General features: G+C 44.0%; 1 protein-coding gene across 6 annotated transcripts in view; it reads left to right on the forward strand.

Annotated features, from left to right (window-relative positions):
• LYST (lysosomal trafficking regulator) overlaps nt 1–21895 on the forward strand; it is a 1763279-nt gene that overhangs the window by 589928 nt on the left and 1151456 nt on the right. For all 6 annotated transcript variants that reach the window (XR_012751618.1, XM_075339737.1, XM_075339736.1 and 3 more), the window contains exon 18: nt 13107–13250. Coding sequence is in view for 5 of the 6 variants with exons in the window: in XM_075339737.1 (XP_075195852.1) it covers nt 13107–13250 (144 nt within the window). In the remaining variant the exon portion in view is untranslated. The remainder of the gene's footprint in view (nt 1–13106; nt 13251–21895) is intronic.

Below are 21895 nucleotides of genomic sequence, written 5' to 3' on the forward strand. Positions count from 1 at the left end.
AAGCCCAGGTCCGGCAGACCCCGCAAGACAACTGCTCAGGAGGAACGTTTGTTGGTTAGAAAATCCAGAGCCAGCTCCTCTTCACTGCAGCAGAGCTCCAACAGGCCTGGTCACCTCAAGAACCTGTGTCAACTAGAACAGTTTGTAGGATTCTGTCTTAAAATGGCCTCCATGGTCGAATCAGTGCCCAGAAGCCAGCACTAAACAAAACGCAATTAAAAAAACATGTGGCATTTGCCAAGTCCCACAGCCTGCTAAACAGATGGACGCTGGAAAAGTGGCAGAAGGTGGATTTCTCTAATGAATCTTAAGTTGAATTATACCACAGCCACTCAAATACTGCAGGAGACCTACTGGAAACCATATGGATCCAGAAAACAGTTACGTTTGGTGGTGGAAAGATCATGGTCTGGGGTTACATTCAGTATGGGGGTGTGTGAAACATTTGCTAGGTGAAAGGTAATATCAATAGCCGAAAATATCAAGAAGTATTAGCTACCTCTTACATTCCCAATCATAAAAGGGGTCAAATTCTGCAGCAGGCTAGTGCTCCATCTCATTCATCCATCTCTACAACAAAGTTCCTCCTGGCAAAGAAGATCAAGGTGCTCAAGGACTGGCCAGCCCAGTCACCAGACATGAACATCATTGAGCATATTTGGGGTAGGATAAGAGAGGAAGCTTGGAATACAAAACCAAAGAATCGAGATTAACCCTGGCAGGCTTGTAAGACTGCTTTGCTATTCCTGATGACTTCATCAATAAATTGTATGAATCATTGTTGAACCACATGGATGCAGTCCTTCAAGCTCATGGAAGTCACACAAAATATTAAATATGGCTCTAATAGCACCACAGCTTCATTCACCAATGGTATGCAACATATCTTTGTATTAGAAGTTAATTATTTGTTTGAATTTCACATTACTTTCTGTGAGCGACAAAACTTTTGTCTTGCCAAAATCTGACCTTTCTGTGTTCATTAAATGATCAATATTTCCACTTTGCAGCAACTTTATTTTCATAACCTAAACCAAATTTGGGATGGTTTCAGCTTTCAAAAGAGTAATTTATAAAATCAATGGATGAATTTAAAGTCAGGTTATAAGCTTTTATTTACATAACATGGATAAGTGACAGAACGTCTGTCAGGGAGTGTATGGCACCAATAAAGATGCCCATCAACTATTAGATGCTGTCCACTATTTTTCTCGGGAAGCTGCATCCAAGTAGGTTTCTTGGCAATTTGGAACTTGTGTCTTCACAGAGGAGTAAATTTGTGCTTCAAGAAAATAGTAGAAAAATCTGACATCAAAGTATCCATGAAAATATCAAAATTTATTGAAAACATTCTTAAAATCTTTTACTCCATATAAAAAGAAGAGGTACAATGATCAATAGTTGTTACATCCAAGCTCACACATATGCGTTTCAGACAAGGGTATCCTTAACACCGCTTCAAGAATAGCCCATATGTAAAGGCCAAAAAAGGATGTAAAACATATATATATATATATATATATATATATATCTCTTGCTCTTGTTCCCTAAATCTATATAGCTTGCTTTTGTTCCCCTAACTTTATATATAGCTTGCTCTTGTTCCCCTAACTCTATATATAGCTCGCTCTTGTTCCCTAACTCTATACAGTGTGTCCACCCATATCCTGTTCACCGCCATTAACTTGAGAACGGCGGCAGCTATAGGCATAGAAGTGGTGTCTAGGTATCGTAAAGTAGCCATGCGCTAAGCAATGATTACCTATAGAGCCACCTGGTGGAAAACAAAGGAGTTAGCATTTTTATCTCATGAGATAGACAAAAAAAGGGAATTAAAAAATTGTAGGTCATCATCAATTCAATACGAATCAACACCTTGCATACAGAAATGCTATATGAAACCCATGACACCCCCAAAACATTGAATGCTGGTCACGCATATGGCGCTCATTTAACTTTTGATGCTCAAAGTGGCCACCGTCAGCTGCAATGCACATCTGGACAGCATACTGTATCTTGCTGCACATTGTGCATTATGGTAAGTGACACGTTTGCACAAGCATCTGTGATACGTCGTCGTAGGTCCTGCAATGTTAGTGGATGGGTCGCATACACCTGCTGTTTGATGTGACCTCACAGAAAGAAGTCCAATGGGGTCAGGTCGGGTGAGCGTGGAGGCCACTCCATGCAGCCACCATACCCAATGACTTGTAGGAAGGTCTCCATGAGGTATCGTTTCACGTACGCAGCCTCGTGAGTTTTATATGTTCTAATCATAACATTTCTGTATGCAAGGTGTCGATTCATATTGAATTGATGTTGCCCTACAACTTTGTAATTCACTTTTTTTGTCTATCTCGTTCCGTTTTTGAGATAAAAATGCTAACTCCGTTGTTTTCCACCAGGTGGCATTATAGGTGGTTTCATTGTGTAGCGCATAGCTACTTTACTATACCTAGACACCACTTATATGCCTATAGCTTCCGCCGTTCTCAAGTTAGTGACGGTGGACAGGATATGGGTGGACACAGTGTATATAGCTTGCTCTTGTTCCCTAACTCTATATATAGCTTGCTATTGTTCCCCTAACTTTATATATAGCTTGCTCTTGTTCCCCTAACTCTATAAGTATGGAGGTGGTTACATTATGGTGTGGGTCTGTTTTTCAGCCTATGGCACTGGCAAAGTTTGTGTAATATAAGGAAGGATGAATAGACAAATGTAACAATACATTCTTGATAAAAATCTGCCATCTACCAGGATGAGGATGATGCAACGAGGGTTGACATTTCAGCAAGACAATGATCCCAAACACACAGCAAAGGAAACTCTCAAATGGTGTCAGGGAAAGAAAATAAAGCTTCTAAAGTGGCCCAGCCTATGTGCCCATGGGACTCTGTCCCGGAAACCTTCTGATTTATCTGGATTTTCTAGATAAATCCGCAGGTTTTATCAAGTACAGACACTCCCCATGTTATCCTATGGGACATGGGGAGTGTCAGTGTCCATGCTGCGGTATGTGCGGCTGTGGAATATGCTGCAGATCTCCTGCAGCCGCACATAACTGCATGTCAATTATTCCTGCAGAAATCCCTTCCCCCCACTGTGGAGATAGAGGCCTGGATTTCTGCAGGTAAGTCGCACGAATGTCCACAGGTTTACCGCAACTATTTCGCTGGAATCCCGCTGCTATGGATAGCTGTGGATTCTGGGGAGCTGCTGCAGGAAACCTGCAGACGTACTTGTGGATATATCCACAGGTACATAGTGCTGTTGGCACATAGCCTTACCTGAATATAACAGAAAATATATGGACAGAACTAAAGCTCAGAGATCATAGAATGAGCCAACAGAAACTTCAGCATTTGAAGAGTGTTTGTGTGAAAGAATGGCCCAAAATCACACCTGAGCAATGCATGCGTTTAGTTTCTCCATATAGGAGATGTCTTGAAGTTGTCATCACCAACAAATGCTTTTGTATGAAGTATTTAATAAATTTTAGTAATTATGTTCAATACTTTTTCACTGTGTTCTTTCTCATTATTACATATCACTAAGTTCATGTAGATGTATGGTTTGATTTCTTTGCCTTTGTGGATCGAATGGGTTGTTACCGACATCTCCTTTAGAAATATATTTACTTAGTAAATTGGTGACATGTTCAATACTTATATCACCCAATGTACATAGGAAGGTGTTAACCCCTTCATGCCATGGCCAATTTCCAGTTTTGTTTTCTTCTCCACTTCTTCCCAGAGCCAAAACTTTTCTTAATTTTCTGTCCTTATAGCTATGAGAGCTTGTTTTTTGTAGGATTAGTTATACTTTTGAATTACACTATTCATTTTATCACATAGTGTAAAATAACACTGGTCAACAACAAAATTGCATTTGGTTTTTAATATACCAGATAATATGTATTTTTGCCTTCAGATTCCAAATATACTGTCATAAATGGTGTATCACCTCAGATTTTTTAGATATTGCAGATTTTTAAAAAAATGTTTGTGTACTTGGTTCGTCACCGCAATCCCTCTTTAGTTTTTTTTTGTTTGCAATTATTGAATCACAGACTAAGCATGTGATAGTATTCATTTTAGTGTAACATCCAGTGTAAGAAACTATAAACAATCACCAGTGGGCAGGCGTCCTATATGATTGATATTGTGTAATGTCATTTAGCGGGCTTCCGTGGAATTCATCAATGAAATGATATTGCGCAATGATATGTAAAGCTTGGGAATGAGTGAAATGTCTGAACGGTATATAAATGTGCAATCATAGAGTTCTGGTGTGTTTCTTAGCATTGGTGAGACCCTTTTAAAATTCTTTTCTTATTTAATTACAGCGAAATAGCAAAATGGCAAGTGCTCAACGTCGTCGTTGTTGCGTAAACCATCCTGATAACTTCTGCTTTGTGTGTGGAAAGTGTACAACAAAAGCTACCAAAAAGTGAATTGTGAAATATAGAGATCATGAATTTCAGATTTGCTTTGATTTAAAAGTTGTTGATCTGCTTTTAGGTTTACAGAGTGGTTTTACTAAATTCAGGAAATTGCTAAAAGATGAAACCTTCGAGTCAAAACTCAAGAAGCATGAGTTATCTGCTTGGTCCTCCTTCAAAGCAATTGTTGATGGCTTCTTGAGTAACAACAAAGATGATGACTGTTTCCATAGTCAATGAGCTATTGCAAAATTACAAAGAAATGGGCTGTAGAATGTCATTAAAAATTCATTTTTTACATTTGCACCTTGACTTTTTCCAGAAAACGTGGGTTCTTTTAGTGACGAACAAGGTGAGCGTTTTCACCAGGACATTCTAACCATGGAGAAACGCTACTAAGGACGCTGGAATCCTGCAATGATGGGCGACTACTGCTGGATGTTGTGTAGGGAGACAGATGAGATTACATACAAAAGGAAGGCCTCATCTGCCCATTTTGCCCAAACATGACATAATTTGGATTTTGATAGCAATTAAGCTGAAAGTGTATAATTTAAGTGTTATTGCTTTTATTATGACTGAGTCATCATTAAAAAAAATTGTTTAAAAGAACAGAGAGTCCTCAGTGGTTGATACCTTTTAATGGCTAACTGAAAAGATGGTAATAATTGCAAGCTTTCGAGACTACTCAGGTCTCTTCATCAGGCATGGTATAACACAAAATCTGAAGAGTCACGTATTTATACACAACAGGACTTAGAATAGTGCAGTAAAAAAAAAAAAAAAAAAAAAAAAGAACAAGTTATATGAAACAGAACTATCTCTATGGCAGGGGGACAAGCTGTTCTAGCCATAAATACTGCTGCAGTTCAGTGTGAAAGTTTTATTGTCCTTTGATAAGGGTCTGGTCCAGGGCTGGTCCAGGGCTTTGTCCAGGGCTTTGAGACAGGAGACTATGGGAGTACAAACTTATGATGACCTTTGACACATTCAGAGAAGGAATGAATGTGTCTCATGGATTCATGTCTTTTTACATCAGTTAAAAGATGTGCTCCTCTGACCATCCGAGCGTGTCACAGCCCTGGACCAGACCCTTATCAAAGGACAATAAAACTTTCACACTGAACTGCAGCAGTATTTATGGCTAGAACAGCTTGTCCCCCTGCCATAGAGATAGTTCTGTTTCATATAACTTGTTCTTTTTTTTTTTTTTTTTTTTTTTACTGCACTATTCTAAGTCCTGTTGTGTATAAATACGTGACTCTTCAGATTTTGTGTTATACCATGCCTGATGAAGAGACCTGAGTAGTCTCGAAAGCTTGCAATTATTACCATCTTTTCAGTTAGCCATTAAAAGGTATCAACCACTGAGGACTCTCTGTTCTTTTAAACAATTTTTTTTATCTCTACTGGCTAACACGGTACAAAGATATATTTTACTTGAGTCATCATTACAACTTTGACTTGAACAGTAAATGCAGCTAATTGGAGGAGTAGAGAATGAAAGAAATTCTTGTACTGAGAATGATGGGTTAGTAGGAGAGCAGGGGACTGTTGCATTTAGTATGCCCTAACCTAGGGGTGGGGAACCTTTTTTTTCTGCCGGGGGCCATTTGGAAATTTCTGCCAACCTTCGGGGGCCGCACAAAATTATCAATGTGAAAATGTAGCGGCTATATTTGGTCAAACAATTGACTCACCCCTACTGTGGTGGCTGGAGCTGCGTCTGTTTGGTGCGACTGTGATATTCAGCGATACTTATGTTGCTTCTCACAACTGCTTTTCCAGGTTTGTCTCGGTCTGGATTGCAGTCAACTCTTTGTGATAATAATATTGGTAGACCATATACATCACATACCAGACACAAGAACTGGTGTATACAAATCACAGGAGACACATACATGACTGAAGGGGCTGTTGGCATATAAATCACATAGGAGATGCTGGGACTGCAGAATATACATCACAGGAGACACCTACATTACAGGAGACACTGGGGTCACATACACCACACGAGGGCCTGGGCACATATATATGCACTCAGCCCCTCCTGTGATATATATGCCTCCGGACCCTCCTTTTTTATATATGCACCCAGCCCCTCCTGTGAGGTATATTCTCCCAGCCCCTCCTGTGAGATATATGCCCCCAGCCACTTCTGGGATGTTTGTCCCCAGCCACTCCTGTGATGTATATTCCCCAGCTTCTCCTGTGATGTATATTTTCCCCAGCCCTTCCTGTGATATATATGCCCCCAGCCCCTCCTGTGATATATATGCCCACAGCCATTCCTGTGATGTATATACCACAGCCTCTCCTGTGATATGTATGGCCCCAGGATCTTCAATGTGATGTATATGCCCCTGCGTGTGATGTATATGCCCACAGCGTCTCCAATGTGATGTATATGCTCAATCCTCTCCTGTGATGTATATGCCCCTAGCATCTCCAATGTGATGTATATATCACAGGAGGTGTTGTGGCATACATATCACAGGAGACACAGGGGGCATACACATAACAGGAGGGGCTGGGGCATATACATGACAGGAGGGGCTGGGGCATGTACATGACAAGAGGGGCTGGGGAACAGACATTACTAGGTCACTAGGAGACATAAGCATTGCTGTTGGGCACAAACATCACTAGGGCGGCACAAAGAGCACTAGGGCGGCACAAAGAGCACTAGGGGGACACGGACATCACTAGGTGGACACAGACATCACTAGGTGGAAACAGACATTACTTACAGTCATGGCCTAAAGTTTTGAGAATGACACCAAAATTATTTTTTCACATGATCTGTTGCCCTCTTGTTTTTAATTGTGTTTGTCTGATGTTTACATCACAAACAGAAATATAATTGCAATCATATTATGAGTTCCAAAAGGTTATATTGACAGAATGAGTTAATGCAGCAAGTCAATATTTGCAGTGTTGACCCTTCTTCTTCAGGACCTCTGCAATTCTCCCTGGCATGCTCTCAATTAACTTCTGGACCAAATCCTGACTGATAGCTGTCCATTCTTGCATAATCAATGCTTGCATTTTGCCAGAATTTGTTGGTTTTTGTTTGTCCACCCTTCTCTTGATGATTGCCCACAAGTTCTCAATGGGATTAAGATCTGGGGAGTTTCCAGGCCATGGACCGAAAATCTCTGTTTTGTTCCATGAGCCATTTAGTGATCACCTTTGCTTTATGGCAAGGTGCTCCATCATGCTAGAAAAGGCATTGTTGGGCGCCAAACTGCTCTTTGACAGTTAGGAGAAGTTGACATTCTGGTACCATTCTTTATTCATGGCTGTGTTTTTAGGCAAGACTGTGAGGGAGCCGATTCCCTTGGCTGCGAAGCAACCCCACACATGAATCGTTTCAGGATGCTTAATAGTTGGCATGAGACAAGACTGGTGGTAGCGCTCACCTCTTTTTCTCATAATAAGCTGTTTTACAGATGCCCCAAACAATCGAAAAGGGGATTCATCTGAGTAAATATGGGGAGATAAGGTATGCACACCAGTGACTATGGAAGGGGAATACATGGAATAGCAGAAACTGCTGTGTGAATACTGACATGAAAAATTCAATAGCTATTTGTAAGAATGAAATGTGAAAAATGGAACCTGCATTACTGCCATGAATATATGAATAAAGAGAAATTTAGCTACTGAATTGATCAATGCAGAAGAGCCCCAACACTACGCCAAAGTATTTCTCTACGTTGGGGTCCCTAGCTTGTGTGTGTCCTCTCATGCAGTTAAAAAACTTACCGTGTATGGGACGCTGAGACCCAGGCTATATATGCGTATAATGCGCATATATAGCATATACGCATATATAGCCTGGGTCTCAGCGTCCCATACACGGTAAGTTTTTTAACTGCATGAGAGGACACACACAAGCTAGGGACCCCAACGTAGAGAAATACTTTGGCGTAGTGTTGGGGCTCTTCTGCATTGATCAATTCAGTAGCTAAATTTCTCTTTATTCATATATTCATGGCAGTAATGCAGGTTCCATTTTTCACATTTCATTCTTACAAATAGCTATTGAATTTTTCATGTCAGTATTCACACAGCAGTTTCTGCTATTCCATGTATTCCCCTTCCATAGTCACTGGTGTGCATACCTTATCTCCCCATAGTGATGTTTTTTAGGTTTTTTGCACCCAGTTCAGACATAGAATGGAGTTCCAAACGTTATTCCTTAATATCATCTGAGTAAATGACTTTACCCCAGTCCTCAGCAGTCCACTCCCTGTACCCTTCGCAGAATATCAGTCGGTCCCTGATGTTTTTTCTGGAGAGAAGTGGCTTCTTTGCTGCCCTCCTTGAAACCAGGCCTTGCTCAAAGAGTCTCCGCCTCACAGTGCATACAGAAGCACTCACACCAGCCTGCTGCCATTGCTGAGCTAGCTCGGCACTGCTGGTAGTCCGATCCCGCAGCTGAAACAGTTTTTAAGATACGGTCCTGGCATTTGCTGGTCCTTCTTGGGCGCCCTGGAGCCTTTTTGGCAACAATGGAAGCTCTCTCCTTGAAGTTTTTGATGATGCGATAGATTGTTGACTGAGGTGCAATCTTTGTAGCTGCGATACTCTTCCCTGTTATGCCATTTTTGTGCAGAGCAATGATGGCTGCACGTGTTTCTTTAGAGATAACCATGGTTAACTGAAGAGAAACAATGATACCAAGCACCAGCCTCCTTTTAAAGTGTCCAGTGGTGTAATTCTTACTTAATCATGACTGATCGCCAGCCCTGTCCTCATCAACACCCACACCTGTGTTAATGGAACAATCACTAAAACAATGTTAGCTGCACCTTTTAAGGCAGGAATGCAATGCTGTTGAAATGTGTTTTGGGGGTTAAAGTTCATTTTCTTAGCCAATATTGACTTTGCAAGTAATTGCTGTTAAGCTGATCACTCTTTATGACATTCTGGAGAATATGCAAATTGCCATTAGAAAAACTTAAGCAGTAGACTTTGTAAAAATTAATATTTGTAGCATTCTCAAAACTTATGGCCATGACTGTAGATGGGCTTAGACATCACTAGATGGGCACAGATATCACTAGGGGGGCACATACATCACTAGGGGGCACAAATAGTACTGGGAGGGCACAGACATCACTAGGAGGAGACTGGGGGGCACGAACAGCACTTGCAGAGCACAGACCTCACTAGGGGGTACACAGCATTGTGGGTGGTACACAGCATTGAAGGGAAAACAACACTGGGAGTTATAGATATCACTGGAGAGGCTGCACACAGCACTGGGAGTTGCACACAGCACTGGAGGGAGCACGCCGCACCGGAGAAGGGGCGGAGAGCGTGCATAGAGCAATGAAGAGTGGGTGGCATACAGCGCCGGAAAGTGGGCGGCACAAAGCATTGGAGAGCGGGCACACAATTCTGTAAGCGGTGAAGCTGCTGTGGGACGAAAGCGCAGAGCAGTAACCCTGCGCACAAAGTAAGTCCTTAGCACATTGGCACTTGCCAGCGAGAGAGCTTATTGGGGCGCGCAAACAGCACATGTGGACATTTAAAGGGCCGGCAGATGGTAAGACTGTGGCGCCGGTCGGAGCACTGCCACCCCCGGGAATCTGCCCGGGGGCCGCATAAAAGGCCATGGTGGGCCGCATGCGGACCGGAGGTTCCCCACCCCTGCCCTGAGCAAAGTAGTCCATTTAAATGAGCCAATTACAGAATATGCCAGCAAACAAGTTATCATATGGTTGTATTGTTTATTCCAGTATAAATATAATAGTTTACAAGAAGAAATGTGCTACTAACAAAATAATGCAGGTTAACACAATTGTATTGATTGTCCTGATCCCATCAATTTTCATAAGCCTACTTAAATAGGGTGGTAAACGAGCGCTGATTGCTTTCTATACAGTCGATCCGCACATGAGCCTGTCTATTTCAGCCTTTAGTGTACAGACAGCTCTGGGGTGTGATCTCCTTCCTCAGTACCATTTAATTCCCAAATATTATCATTGTGACTCAATCAAAAGGAGAAAAGTTTCCTTTGATCAATGTTTGGTCATCTATGACCACAGTGATCGAGGGATTTACCTTTCTGGCAAGTTTTCTGTAATCCCAGCCTTATGAGTACATGCTAAGCATTCATTAGACAGCTGTGGATCCAGGGTGCCACAGAAAACACATGCAGGATGTATTATACAGTGCTGTGAGAGGATGGCTCTGTAGAAGAAAAGCCCCTAATATAGCAATAAAGGTGGTCATAGTGGCATTTAAGTTGGTCAATTAATCTGCCAGCAGCTCTATCCTAAAGGCTGCTTTACACGTTATAATTAATCGTGCAATCGCATTTGCGATCGCATCCGCCCCCATCGTTTGTGCGGCACGGGCAATTTCTTGCCCGTGTCTCACAATGCTGTAACCCCCCGTCACACGTACTTACCTTCCAAACAACCTCGCTGTGGGCGGCGAACATCCACTTCCTGAAGAGGGAGGGACGTTCAGCATCACAACAACGTCACACAGCGGCCGGCCAATAGAAGCGGAGGGGCGGAGATGAGCGGGACATAAACATCCCGCCCACCTCCTTCCTTCCGCATTGCCAGCGGCCGCATGTAAGCTGCAGTTCATCCTTCCCGGAGTGTGACACGGATCGACGTGTGCTGCCTCGGGAACAATGAACAACAGGACATTCGATTTTTAGAAAATGAGCGACGTGTCAACGATGAACAAGAAGGTGAGTATTTCTGCTCGTTCGTAGCTATCACACGCTACGATATCACTAACGATGCCGGATGTGCATCACTTACGACGTGACCCCGCCGACATCTTGTTAGATATATCGTAGCGTGTAAAGCCCGCTTTAATCTCTCATACCTAAAATTGCTCAGCACGGACGAGGTTTCTAGGACTCTCTATGAGATGGAGACTGCCAGATGATTCTTATTTCCCACAGAACAAAAGGATCAACCAAATTAAATTCAGATACTTCTGTCCCCAGACATCACCTGTAGCAGGAGAGTCAGGAGGTCCTTATGTATATTAGTTGCTCTGCCAAAATCAGGTTCCTACTACTTTTATCTATCGTGTTTGCGACTCTTAGGCCAGGGCGTCACACACACATAGCCTATCAGGTCGTCACAGGGTATTGTGCAATCCGCCCTTCAGCGCAGTATCCACCCTCCTTGGCTACGGGTCCTGGTCTTTTGGTGTTGCCAACAGCTGAGCCAATCAAAACCCTAGGAACACTTTGCACTGTACCCAGCAGACGCACCATTGGGGGGCCTGAAGGGAATAGGGCCACCCACATGGGGGGTTGGTAGGGGAGAGTGAGAAAGTGAGAGAAGTTAAGTGGTAGTGGAAGTAGAAGGAAGTGACTCTCGTGAGGAGACGTTTGTCTGGGCCTGGTAGGAGCTGGAACCCCGGTCGCAGGGGATAGTGTCAGGGGGCACGGACTGCCGAGGAGGGCGGCCGGCGGCCTTGAGCTATCACCGGGCAGGGGCCAGGGTTCGACGGGGTACGTGGACACTAGGCCGGGAAGTAGCTTCATGCGTCCTGGTAATTTACCCGACTGGGGTGAAGACTTCAAGTGTCATCCCTAACCCGCTCCAAAATGGGGATACTAGCGCACCGATGGGATAGGACGTTCCCAATACAGTCCAAAGAAATCCTATGCGTGAACCTTGAGAGCAAGCTCACTCCGTTAGCCATATGGGTGAGCGGGATCCGAAAAGTTTCAGACTTGAGGGTCCAAAGAAGAAATTACAGGTGCCAAGGAAAGGGTCACAGACTAACTGCAACACCAAGGTCACGGACCTAAGCATGCTCTCTCCCAGCTGTAGTGGTGCTTAGAACTCTGGTTTACAAGCTGTCGGTGTGGTTATTTCTGGACTGAGTGAGTACACTGAAAAACCCTTCTCCTAACCCCAACGGCACCCCTACATCCCAGGGCAAAAAACCCCTACCCACGGAGGGGTTAAAACACCTTGCTGCCATACCACCGCCACCGGGCGTCCCCAACAGCAGCGGTGGTAGCCTAACTTACCACGCACCGTGGGTGGTGTCACAACGTTTCCAAAATCCCGTGTATATACTCTCCCACTCCTTTTTAATTCGAGTGTCCGCGCGGACCCCCCGGGTCTGGAGATCCCTCGAGCCACCGCGGCTCCGGATCCGAGCGGCTCGGCTGCTGCTACGGGGGCAGTACATGTGCATGCTGCGTTTTTGTGCGACCTCAAAGATGCAGCGTTTTTGTGTGTTTTTGGCTGCTAAAAAACGCACAAACGCACCCGTGGTAAAAAAACACAAAAAAAGTGTTTTTGCGTGTTTTTGTTGCGGAGTTTTCCCAATGCATTGCATGGCAAAACGGCAAAATCGCAGAAATAATTGACATGTCGCATCTTTGTGGTCACAACAAAAACTCACCTAAAACAAAACTGCACTGTGCGGACAGCAAAAATGAAAACTCATAGACTTTGCTGGAAAGCAAAGTCATGCACTTTTTAGACCAAAAACGCACCCGAAACAAGCCGCAAAAAACGTTCCGTGCACACACAGCCTTAAGTTTCAACTATAATGATCTGAACAATTTTCTAGTTTATCAAGTAAAATGTTTTCATTTTCTACTACTTTTGCAAATTGTGTATAGTAATTTTCCATGTTTACTCTGTTTATATTGTAGACTATTCTGAAAGGATGCACTGGTGATTTGTTACTAAGTGAAGATGAAAATATTTGCCCTAATTCTGAAACAACGGCTGTAATTCAAGATGTTGGATTACTGGAACACCTGCTCTTAGATTGGAAAGTTTGGTCAAAGGGAAAGGTATAGCTGACATTATGCTAAGATAATATATGTAATATGTATAGCTTGTTTGAAGAATTTTTTTCCTTTACCTTCAAAACTATTTAAGGACCTGGGGAGTTTTGGTTTCTAAGATTTTGTTATTTCCTCACCATATTCCAAGAACTAGAACATTTTTTTTTTGTCGACCTAGCCAAAAGAGGGCTTGTTTGTATTTTTTTAGGCCAGATTTAGTTTTAAATGATGCCATTCGTTATGTCTAGTGATGGGCGGACCATAAACTGTAAAAGTGCCAAGCCCGGACACAGAGTTCTCAAGGAACTCTAGGTAATGATCTGGATCTGTCAACTCCGGATAATGGAAAAAAAAAGAAAAATAAAGAAATTAAGAATAAAGCAAGCATGCTATACTTACCTGTTGTGAACGTCATCTGTGTGGGTGCTGTGTTGAAGCTCTTTCTGGTGGCCAGGAATGGTAGTTGAATCTGAGCCTGTGACTCACAGGTGTTGGTGTTGATTGGGGAAGTCATATTGCAGACAAGTCTGGTTTATATAGGAGAGCCTTTTTTGCCCGGGCGGCTGGCACCGGTTATAATTGTGTATTCCTTGGTCTCTGTTCTTGGCCTGGAGCTTTGTTCTTCTCTGTATCCTTGAGCAAGACGTCTCCTGATACGTTTTCAGTTTTTGCCTTGCTTCCTGGTTTACACCTTAGGGTGTTGTTTTTCCTTGTTTTGTTTTGTGTCTGTTTCCTTGCAGGTGAAGTTTCGTTTCAATTGTGTTGTGAGCATGGGGATTCCCCTGTGCTAGCTCTCCTGTAGGAAAAGGGATTTTATCCCTGTCTAATTTGATTATTTGCTCTTCTGTGTTTTGTTCTCCCATTATTTACAGGAATACCTGATATAGTGGAGGTGAGGTCGTATGACCTCCAGGGCCATTTTTGTTCAAATCAAGATTTATTAAAGAAAATGTAGTCAATACAAAACATTCGAAGACATTTTTTAAGTGATTACATAAGACTATTAACCTTTGTCTGGCTGAATAGGTACAATTGTAACTATTCCGTTTTAAAATTGCAATACATTTTTTTCCAAAAGCCATAGAGGGCTGAAATTTCGTGACATCTCTGCAGTTTTGGTCCAGAATATATTGGCCAAATTTCAATAAAATATCTCCACCCCCTTCCGATATAAGGGGTCGCTGTTAACGTTGTCAAATTATGCAGTCTGACGAAGGTTATAGAGATCCAAGAAAAAGGAAACCGAGAATGACACATCTAGTAGGTAAAACTATACATGGATCTCAATATATGAGTAAAAACAGTGATATTGATCAATTTTCAAATTAAAGCATTATCGAAGAGCTAGTAGGAATAGCGAAAAGAAGAAAAAGAATAAGAATAGAATAGAAACCTTAAGTAAGAGGAAAAAGGGAAAAAGAAAACAGAGCCCTGCATCAGAGGTTCAAGCCTCAATTCTCTGTCACCCCATACTAGACATGGTTCACTAACTTGCAATCCACAGTCCAAATTCCACAGATTCTCTGTACATAATCCAGGGGGTCCACACCTTCAGCACCCTTTCTGAAGTGTCTGTTGCCTGTCCTATAAGTTTCTCCATCCTAAAAATTTCATTAAGTTCTGAAACCAGATCAGATTTAGAAGGTGTCACTACCTGTTTCCACCATCTGGGGATCAGCCTCCTGGCGGCTGCCAGAAAATGCCTAAGGATGCTCTTCTTGTATTTAGCAATGGTGAGCTCACTTAGATACAAAAGGGCAAGCTCAGGGGTAGGCCGAATCCCCATTCCAGAAACATTGTTAAATAGAACGAGTACATCTCTACAGAATGCCCTAATAGAGGGGCATTGCCACCAGATATGTATATACGAGCCTCTTTCTCTCAGACTTCTCCAACATGTGTCCGATGAACCAGGGAACATAGCTTTGTCGTTGGGCATCTATACCACCGTATCACGATCTTGTAGCTTCTCTCCTGCGTCAGAGCACACATAGAAGAGTGCTTAGTGAACAGTAGAATCTTAGCACGGTCACCCTCAGAAAGGCGTCTCCCCAGATCCTCCTCCCATTTGGTGAAGCACAAAGTTGTGAACCTCTAGTAGTCACCGTGTCCAGAAACAGGTTGTACAGCAATGAGAATGGATGGGCATGAGGGTACCTATCCAAGCAAAGCTGTTCAAAAGCAGTAGGAGGTCTAAAAATATTGTCTCTTGGGGTTAAAGTCCTAATATAGCTTTTCACCTGCTCGTATAAAAACCAAGCCCCCGCAGGAACCAGTGCTTCTGGGAAAATAGATGATAGAGATTTAACCTCTGAGTTGTCTATGTAGTCTTTGACCATGGGATGTTCTTGTTTCTTCTTGTGCAATATGGATTGGCCAGATGCATCTGCTGGAAACCCCGGGTTTCCGCAAAGTGGAGTGAGCAGACCAGGGATAGTGGTTAGCTTAATCGCTTCCAAATTTCTCCTGACCCACCTAGACAAATTCTGTACCAGAAACGATGTCTTTCGCAATGAATTAGGAATGCTTTCTGGCAACCAAATCTCAGCCAATGGGCCATTGTCTGTCTTGTTATACTCGATATTCACCCAACACTTATCTCCTCTGTTATGGAAGAGATCCAAAATACAGGTTCCCAAGGCTGCAAAACTGTAGAGCCGAAAGTCAGGTAAACCTGCCCCTCCATTTAGTCTAGTTCTACGCAAAATTTGATAGGAGGTGCGGAATCTTTTGTTAGCCCAGATGAATTTATTTATCAGAGTCTTAAGTCTGGAAGAAGGAGGCTGGAAGGCAAATTAGATGAGGCTGAAAAAAGTATAAAAGATGGGGCAAAAGGTCCATCTTGACAACATTGATCCTGCCAAACCAGGAAAGGTTCAGCTTGTTCATTTTGATATATCCTGTTCAATTGAATGGATCGCCTTGTTCAGATACGGAAGACTATCCAGGTCCTTAGATATTTTAATACCCAGACAGGTAAGAGATTCCGAGGCCCATTTGTATGGTAATGAGCTACGGAGTTGGGACACCAATTGGGGCGGCATAGTTACATTAAGGATTTCAGATTTATGTGAATTCACCTTGAAATTGCTGAGGCGACCAAAGCCAGAAAACTCCAATATCAGATTTGGTATGGTGGTGACCGGGGACGTGATGTAAAGGAGCAGGTCATCAGCAAAAAGAGCTAACTTATGCTCCACACCCCTAACAGACAGTCCTCTGATAGACTGGTTAGATCTGATCGCCTCAGCGAGGAACTCCATGGTCAACACATATAACAGTGGCGAGAGTGTACAACCCTGCCTTATCCCATTACTAATGCAAAAAGGCCGAGACAAGGAACCATTTATTTTAACCTGCGCAGTTGGTGTGGCATATAATGCTGTGATTCTATTTAACATGTTCTCCCCTAGTCCAATACTTTTAAGTGCCAGGAACATAAACTCCCAATGCACCCTGTCGAAGGCCTTTTCCGCGTGTATCGACAGGGCGCACATAGGATTCCCCCTCCTCCGAGCCCAATCCATCAGAGAGACAGTCTTTATAATATCTCTCGCCTCTCTACCCGAGACGAAGCCCACCTGATCGTTACTGATCAGTGCTGGAAGGATGGGTTTCAACCTATTAGCTGTTAGTTTTGCATAGAACTTAATATCTGTGTTTATGAGGGAAATCGGACGATAGTTACTGCAGAGAAGAGGGTCTTTCCCAGGGTTATAGATTACAGTAATATGAGCTCTGAGAGCCTGTTGTGGAAGCCTACCCCAGGAGGACACAAAATTACACATAGTAAGGAATAATGGGCTCAGCATCTCCGAGAATTCCTTATAATAGCCCGCAGTAAAACCATCTGGGCCAGGACTCATTCCCTTTTTGGCTTCCTTTATAACTGTGGCCACCTCCTCCAAGGTAAATTCCCTTTCCAAGTCAGACCATACTTCTGCCGGCAGTGACGGAAGTCTATGTAGTCGGGAGTAGTCCTCAATTTTCTTTTTTAGCATGTCTGTCGGCAGATCAGCATAATGTCCTTTTATATTGTCCAAAGCTTTGTAGTAAGAAGTAAAGCTAAATACAATATCTTTTGTCCTATGGACCTTAGGACCTCCCGTACTGCTGACACAAGGGATGTAGGTGGTCGCTGTTTTTGGGTGGAGGCCTCTTGCTAGTAATTTGCCACTTCTATCTCCCATGTGGTAAAACCTACTTCTCATTCTATCTCGCCATGCTCTTGACTTCTGATCTAAAATGCTCAACAGTTTTTGACGTGCTGTGGAGAGCTGACTGAAAATCAAGGGCGATAGACCTTGTTTGTGTTTTTTTTCTAAATTTGCTATGGACAACAAGTCCTTTATCTCTCCAGCTCTCTCCCTTTTGAGTTGTGAGCCATGAGAGATAAAGATTCCCCTCACCACACATTTCAATGCCTCCCATTTTATTGATTGCGAAGAAGGGTCTCCCCCATGGTCCAGCACGAAATTTTGTATAGCTTGAGATACCTCTGCCTGACACAAGGGGTCTAGCAACAGGTTTTCATTCAAACGCCAGGTGAGGCCCTGCCTTCCCTGGGACCCAAAATTCAAGCTCAGGTATACTGGCGCGTGGCCAGACCACAGGATAGATCCAATCTCCGCCTCAACCTGGAAATCTAGCCGAGAATAAGAAATAAAAAAATAATCTATTCTACTTTAGGTCTGATGTACCTGGGAAAAGAAAGTGAAGTCCTTATCCTCAGGGTGGAGTATCCTCCACACCTCAACCAATCTCATGCTGTGAGCTAAAGCTTTTAAACCTCTACATATGGAGAGGGGATACGAGGACCTGCCCGAGGAGACAGCTAAGGTTGGATTTAGAGGGACATTAACCCATTCAGCCCCCAGCCTGTTTTCACCTTAAAGACCCGGCCATTTTTTGCAATTTTGACCATCACTTTGACAGGTTATAACTCTGGAACACTTCAACGGATCCTGGCGATTCTGACATTGTTTTTTCGTGACATATTGTACTTCATGTCAGTGGTAAATTTAGACCGATATGTTTTGCGTTTATTTGTGAAAATTTCGGAACTTTGGCGAAAATTTTGAAAATTTCGCAATTTTCAAAATTTGAAATTTTATGCCCATAAATCTATCTGAGAGATATGTCACACAAAATAGTTACTAAATAACATTTCCGACTTGTCTGCTTTACACAGCGCAATTTTTGAAAAAAAAAAAAAATCCGTTAGGAAGTTAGAAGGGTTCAAAGTTCATCAGCAATTTCTCATTTTTCCAACAAAATTTACAAAAAAAATTTTTTTAGGTACCACATCACATTTGGAGTGATGTGAGAAACCTAGGCGACAGAAAATACCCAAAAGTGACCCCATTCTAAAATCTGCACCCCTCACTCTGCTCATAACCACATCCAAGAGGTTTATTAACCCTTTAGGAGCTTCACAACAACCACAGCAATGTAGAAGAAAAAATGAAAATTTTACTTTTTTAACACAAAAATGTTACTTTAGCCATAAAAATTAGTATTTTCACAAGGGTATCAGGAAAAATGCATCATAAAATGTATCGTGCATTTTCTCCTGAGTACGCAGATACCTCATATGTGGTGGAAATCAAATGTTTGGGCACACGGCAGTACTCGGAAGGCAAGGAGCGCCATTTGAATTTTTGAGTGCAAAATTAGCTGCACTCATTAGCGGACGCCATGTCGGGTTTGAAGACTCCCTGAGGTGCCTAAACAATGGAGCTCCCCCATAAGTGACCCCATTTTGGAAACTAGAGCCCTCAAATAATTTTTCTAGATGTTTAATGTGCACTTTGAACCCCTGGGGGCTTCACAGAAGTTTATAACGTTGAGCCGTGAAAAGAAAAAAAAAAAAATTTACCACAAAACTGTTGCAACCTGTTCAACCAGGTAGCTTTTTTTATCACAAGGGTATTAGTAAAAAAATGCACCCTAAAATGTATTGTGCATTTTCTCCTGACTACGCAGATACCTCATATGTGGTGGAAATCAAATGTTTGGGCACACGGCAGGACTTGGAAGGCAAGGAGCGCCATTTCACAGCAAAATTGGTTGGAATTATTAGCGGACGCCATGTTGCATTTGGAGACCCCCCTGAAGTGCCTAAACAATGGAGCTCCCCCACAATTGACCCCGTTTTGGAAACTAGACCCCTCATGGAATTTATCTAGCTGTTTAGTGAGCACTTTGAACCCCTGGAAGCTTCACAAACGTTTGTAATGTTCAGCCATGAAAATATTTTATTCTTTTTTTTTACCACAATATTGTTTTTTCAAACAGGTAGCTTTTTTATCACAAGGGTATTAGGAAAAAATGCACCATAAAATGTATTGTGCAATTTCTTCTGAGTACACAGGTACCTCATATGTGGTGGAAATCAATTGTTTGGGCATACGGCGGGGCTCAGAAGAGAAGGAGCACCATTTCACAGTAAAATTGATTGGAATTATTAGCAGACGCCATGTTGCATTTGGAGACCCCCTGAGGTGCCTAAACAATGGAGCTCCCCCACATGTGATCCCATTTTGGAAACTAGACCCCCCCATACAAAAAAATTAGTTTGGCGAAATAAAAAATACAGACATCAGTAAACAAAAAAATGAATAAAAAAAATATGAGCGCCTGCCACTAAGACCAGTGCCAAACGTGAGAGCAATGCACGAGTCTCGCATCGCATCATCCACTCCAGTCTGGAAGCGAGCAACTGCGCTGGATAATGCGATGCGATAGGGCGGGGCGGCAGATGAGAAAGGGCACAGCGGATGGAAGATGGGAAAGGGCGCAGCGGATGGAGGAGCGGCAGAGGATGGGAAAGGGCGCAGCGGATGGATGATGGGAAATGGCGCAGCGGATGGAGGAGCGGCGGAGGATGGGGGGTAGGGAGGTGAGTTGGGGATACCTACCTTACAGGATGGATCTAGACAGCAGGATCACAGCAGACAGAAGAGGCAACAGATTGAGGAGTGTGAGAGGGGGAAGTAGATGAAGAGGATGGGAGAGAGCAGGTAGCAGATCGGGGAGGGGGGCAGAGTCTGATAGGAGAGATAGATGGCACATGGAAGAGGGGGGCCCCGGGGGGGAGGGGGGCCCCTAGAACATGGAGGGGGGAGGCTGGCTTGCAGCACATGTGGGGGGAGGGTGGCTTGCATCACATGTGGGGGGAGGGTGGCTTGCAGCACATTGAGGGGGAGGAGGTGTAGTGGCGATGGAGAAGGGGCAGCCGATGAAGGAGGCGGTGGCGGCCGATCGGGAACAGTGGGGGCCGATTCGGGGGCAGCAGCGGCAGAAAAAGGTGGGTGCGACGGCGGCGGGCACAGTGGCGAGCATGGCGGCGGGGACAGTGGCGAACGTGGCGGCGGTGACAGTGGTGGGCGGGGCGATCGGGGACAGCAGTGGATCTGGAGCAGCGGCGGGGCGATCGGAGACAGCGGCGGGGCTGGCGGTGGCGATCGGAGCCGCGGCGGGGCTGGCAGTGGCGGGTGGGGCGATCGGAGACGGTGGCGGGGCTGGCGGGCGGGGCGATCGGAGACAGCGGCGGGGCTGGCGGTGGCGGGCGGGGCAATCGGAGACAGCGGCGGGGCTGGTGGTGGCGGGTGGGGCGATAGGAGAAAGCGGCGGGGCTGGCAGGGCGATCGTGGACAGGGGCGGGCGGCGGGGGCAGCAACTTACCGATGGGCACCCGCAGAGACCGCTCTCCTCGGCTTTTAGGGACGGACACAGGTCACCGGCACCAGATCCACGGTGATTGGAGAGATCGGTCACAAGACCGGTCTCTCCAATCAGAGCTGGGGGCGGGTGAAGCACCAATCACCCAGCTCCAGCCAATGGCCAGTGCTACAGCAGCACTGATCAGGGCTGGATTTCAATGTTCCAGCCATTTTCAATGGCTGGAACATTACAGTGACTGTAATTGGCTGAGCGGCGTTCGTCAGCCAATCACAGCCTCTGTAGGTTCAGGGAGGAGGCAACACCCCTCCTGAGGTCAGGCAGAGGTCCCATCCTTCCCGAATCTACTGTTTAATTAAACAAATTCGACTCCCCGGGGCTCCGGGACCGTGATTTCGCCATGACATACTGGGTAGCACCATGTCACAATGACGTACCCAGTACGTCAAGGGTCGTTAAGGGGTAAAGTCACCTCCCATAATTACTGGAGAGGAGTCTGCAAAATCCTCCAGAAGATGCATACATTTTAGATGGAATTGCTTCTGGCTTTGGTTCGGGCTGTATATATTAGCAATCACAAATCTGGAATTCTTCCAGGACACCTGGAGAAAGACGTACCTACCTGTGAGATCAATAAGAGATTTTAGGACTTCTGGCACAAAGGATCTGTGGAAGACTATTGAAACACACCTGGATTTTTATTCTGGGTTTGTACTATTGAACCATGTCAGATAATTCCTCGTGCTTAATTTGGGGATCAAATCTGCCCAACAATGAGTTTCCTGCAACAGCAGGTTTGCTACTTTTTGCTTGTGGCATGAAAAAACTATTTGTCGTCTCTTCTCGGGCACATTCAGACCTTTAACATTGTAAGAAAAGAATGTAATCCTATGCATAGTCTATCTGAAACAGGACTGAGCCTAGGAGAATAGGGGCTATCTGCCACCTGCAGGGAAAGGATGTAGGAC

The sequence above is a fragment of the Anomaloglossus baeobatrachus genome, chromosome 3 (assembly GCF_048569485.1).
Source record: "Anomaloglossus baeobatrachus isolate aAnoBae1 chromosome 3, aAnoBae1.hap1, whole genome shotgun sequence".
Classification (NCBI taxonomy): Eukaryota; Metazoa; Chordata; class Amphibia; order Anura; family Aromobatidae; genus Anomaloglossus; species Anomaloglossus baeobatrachus.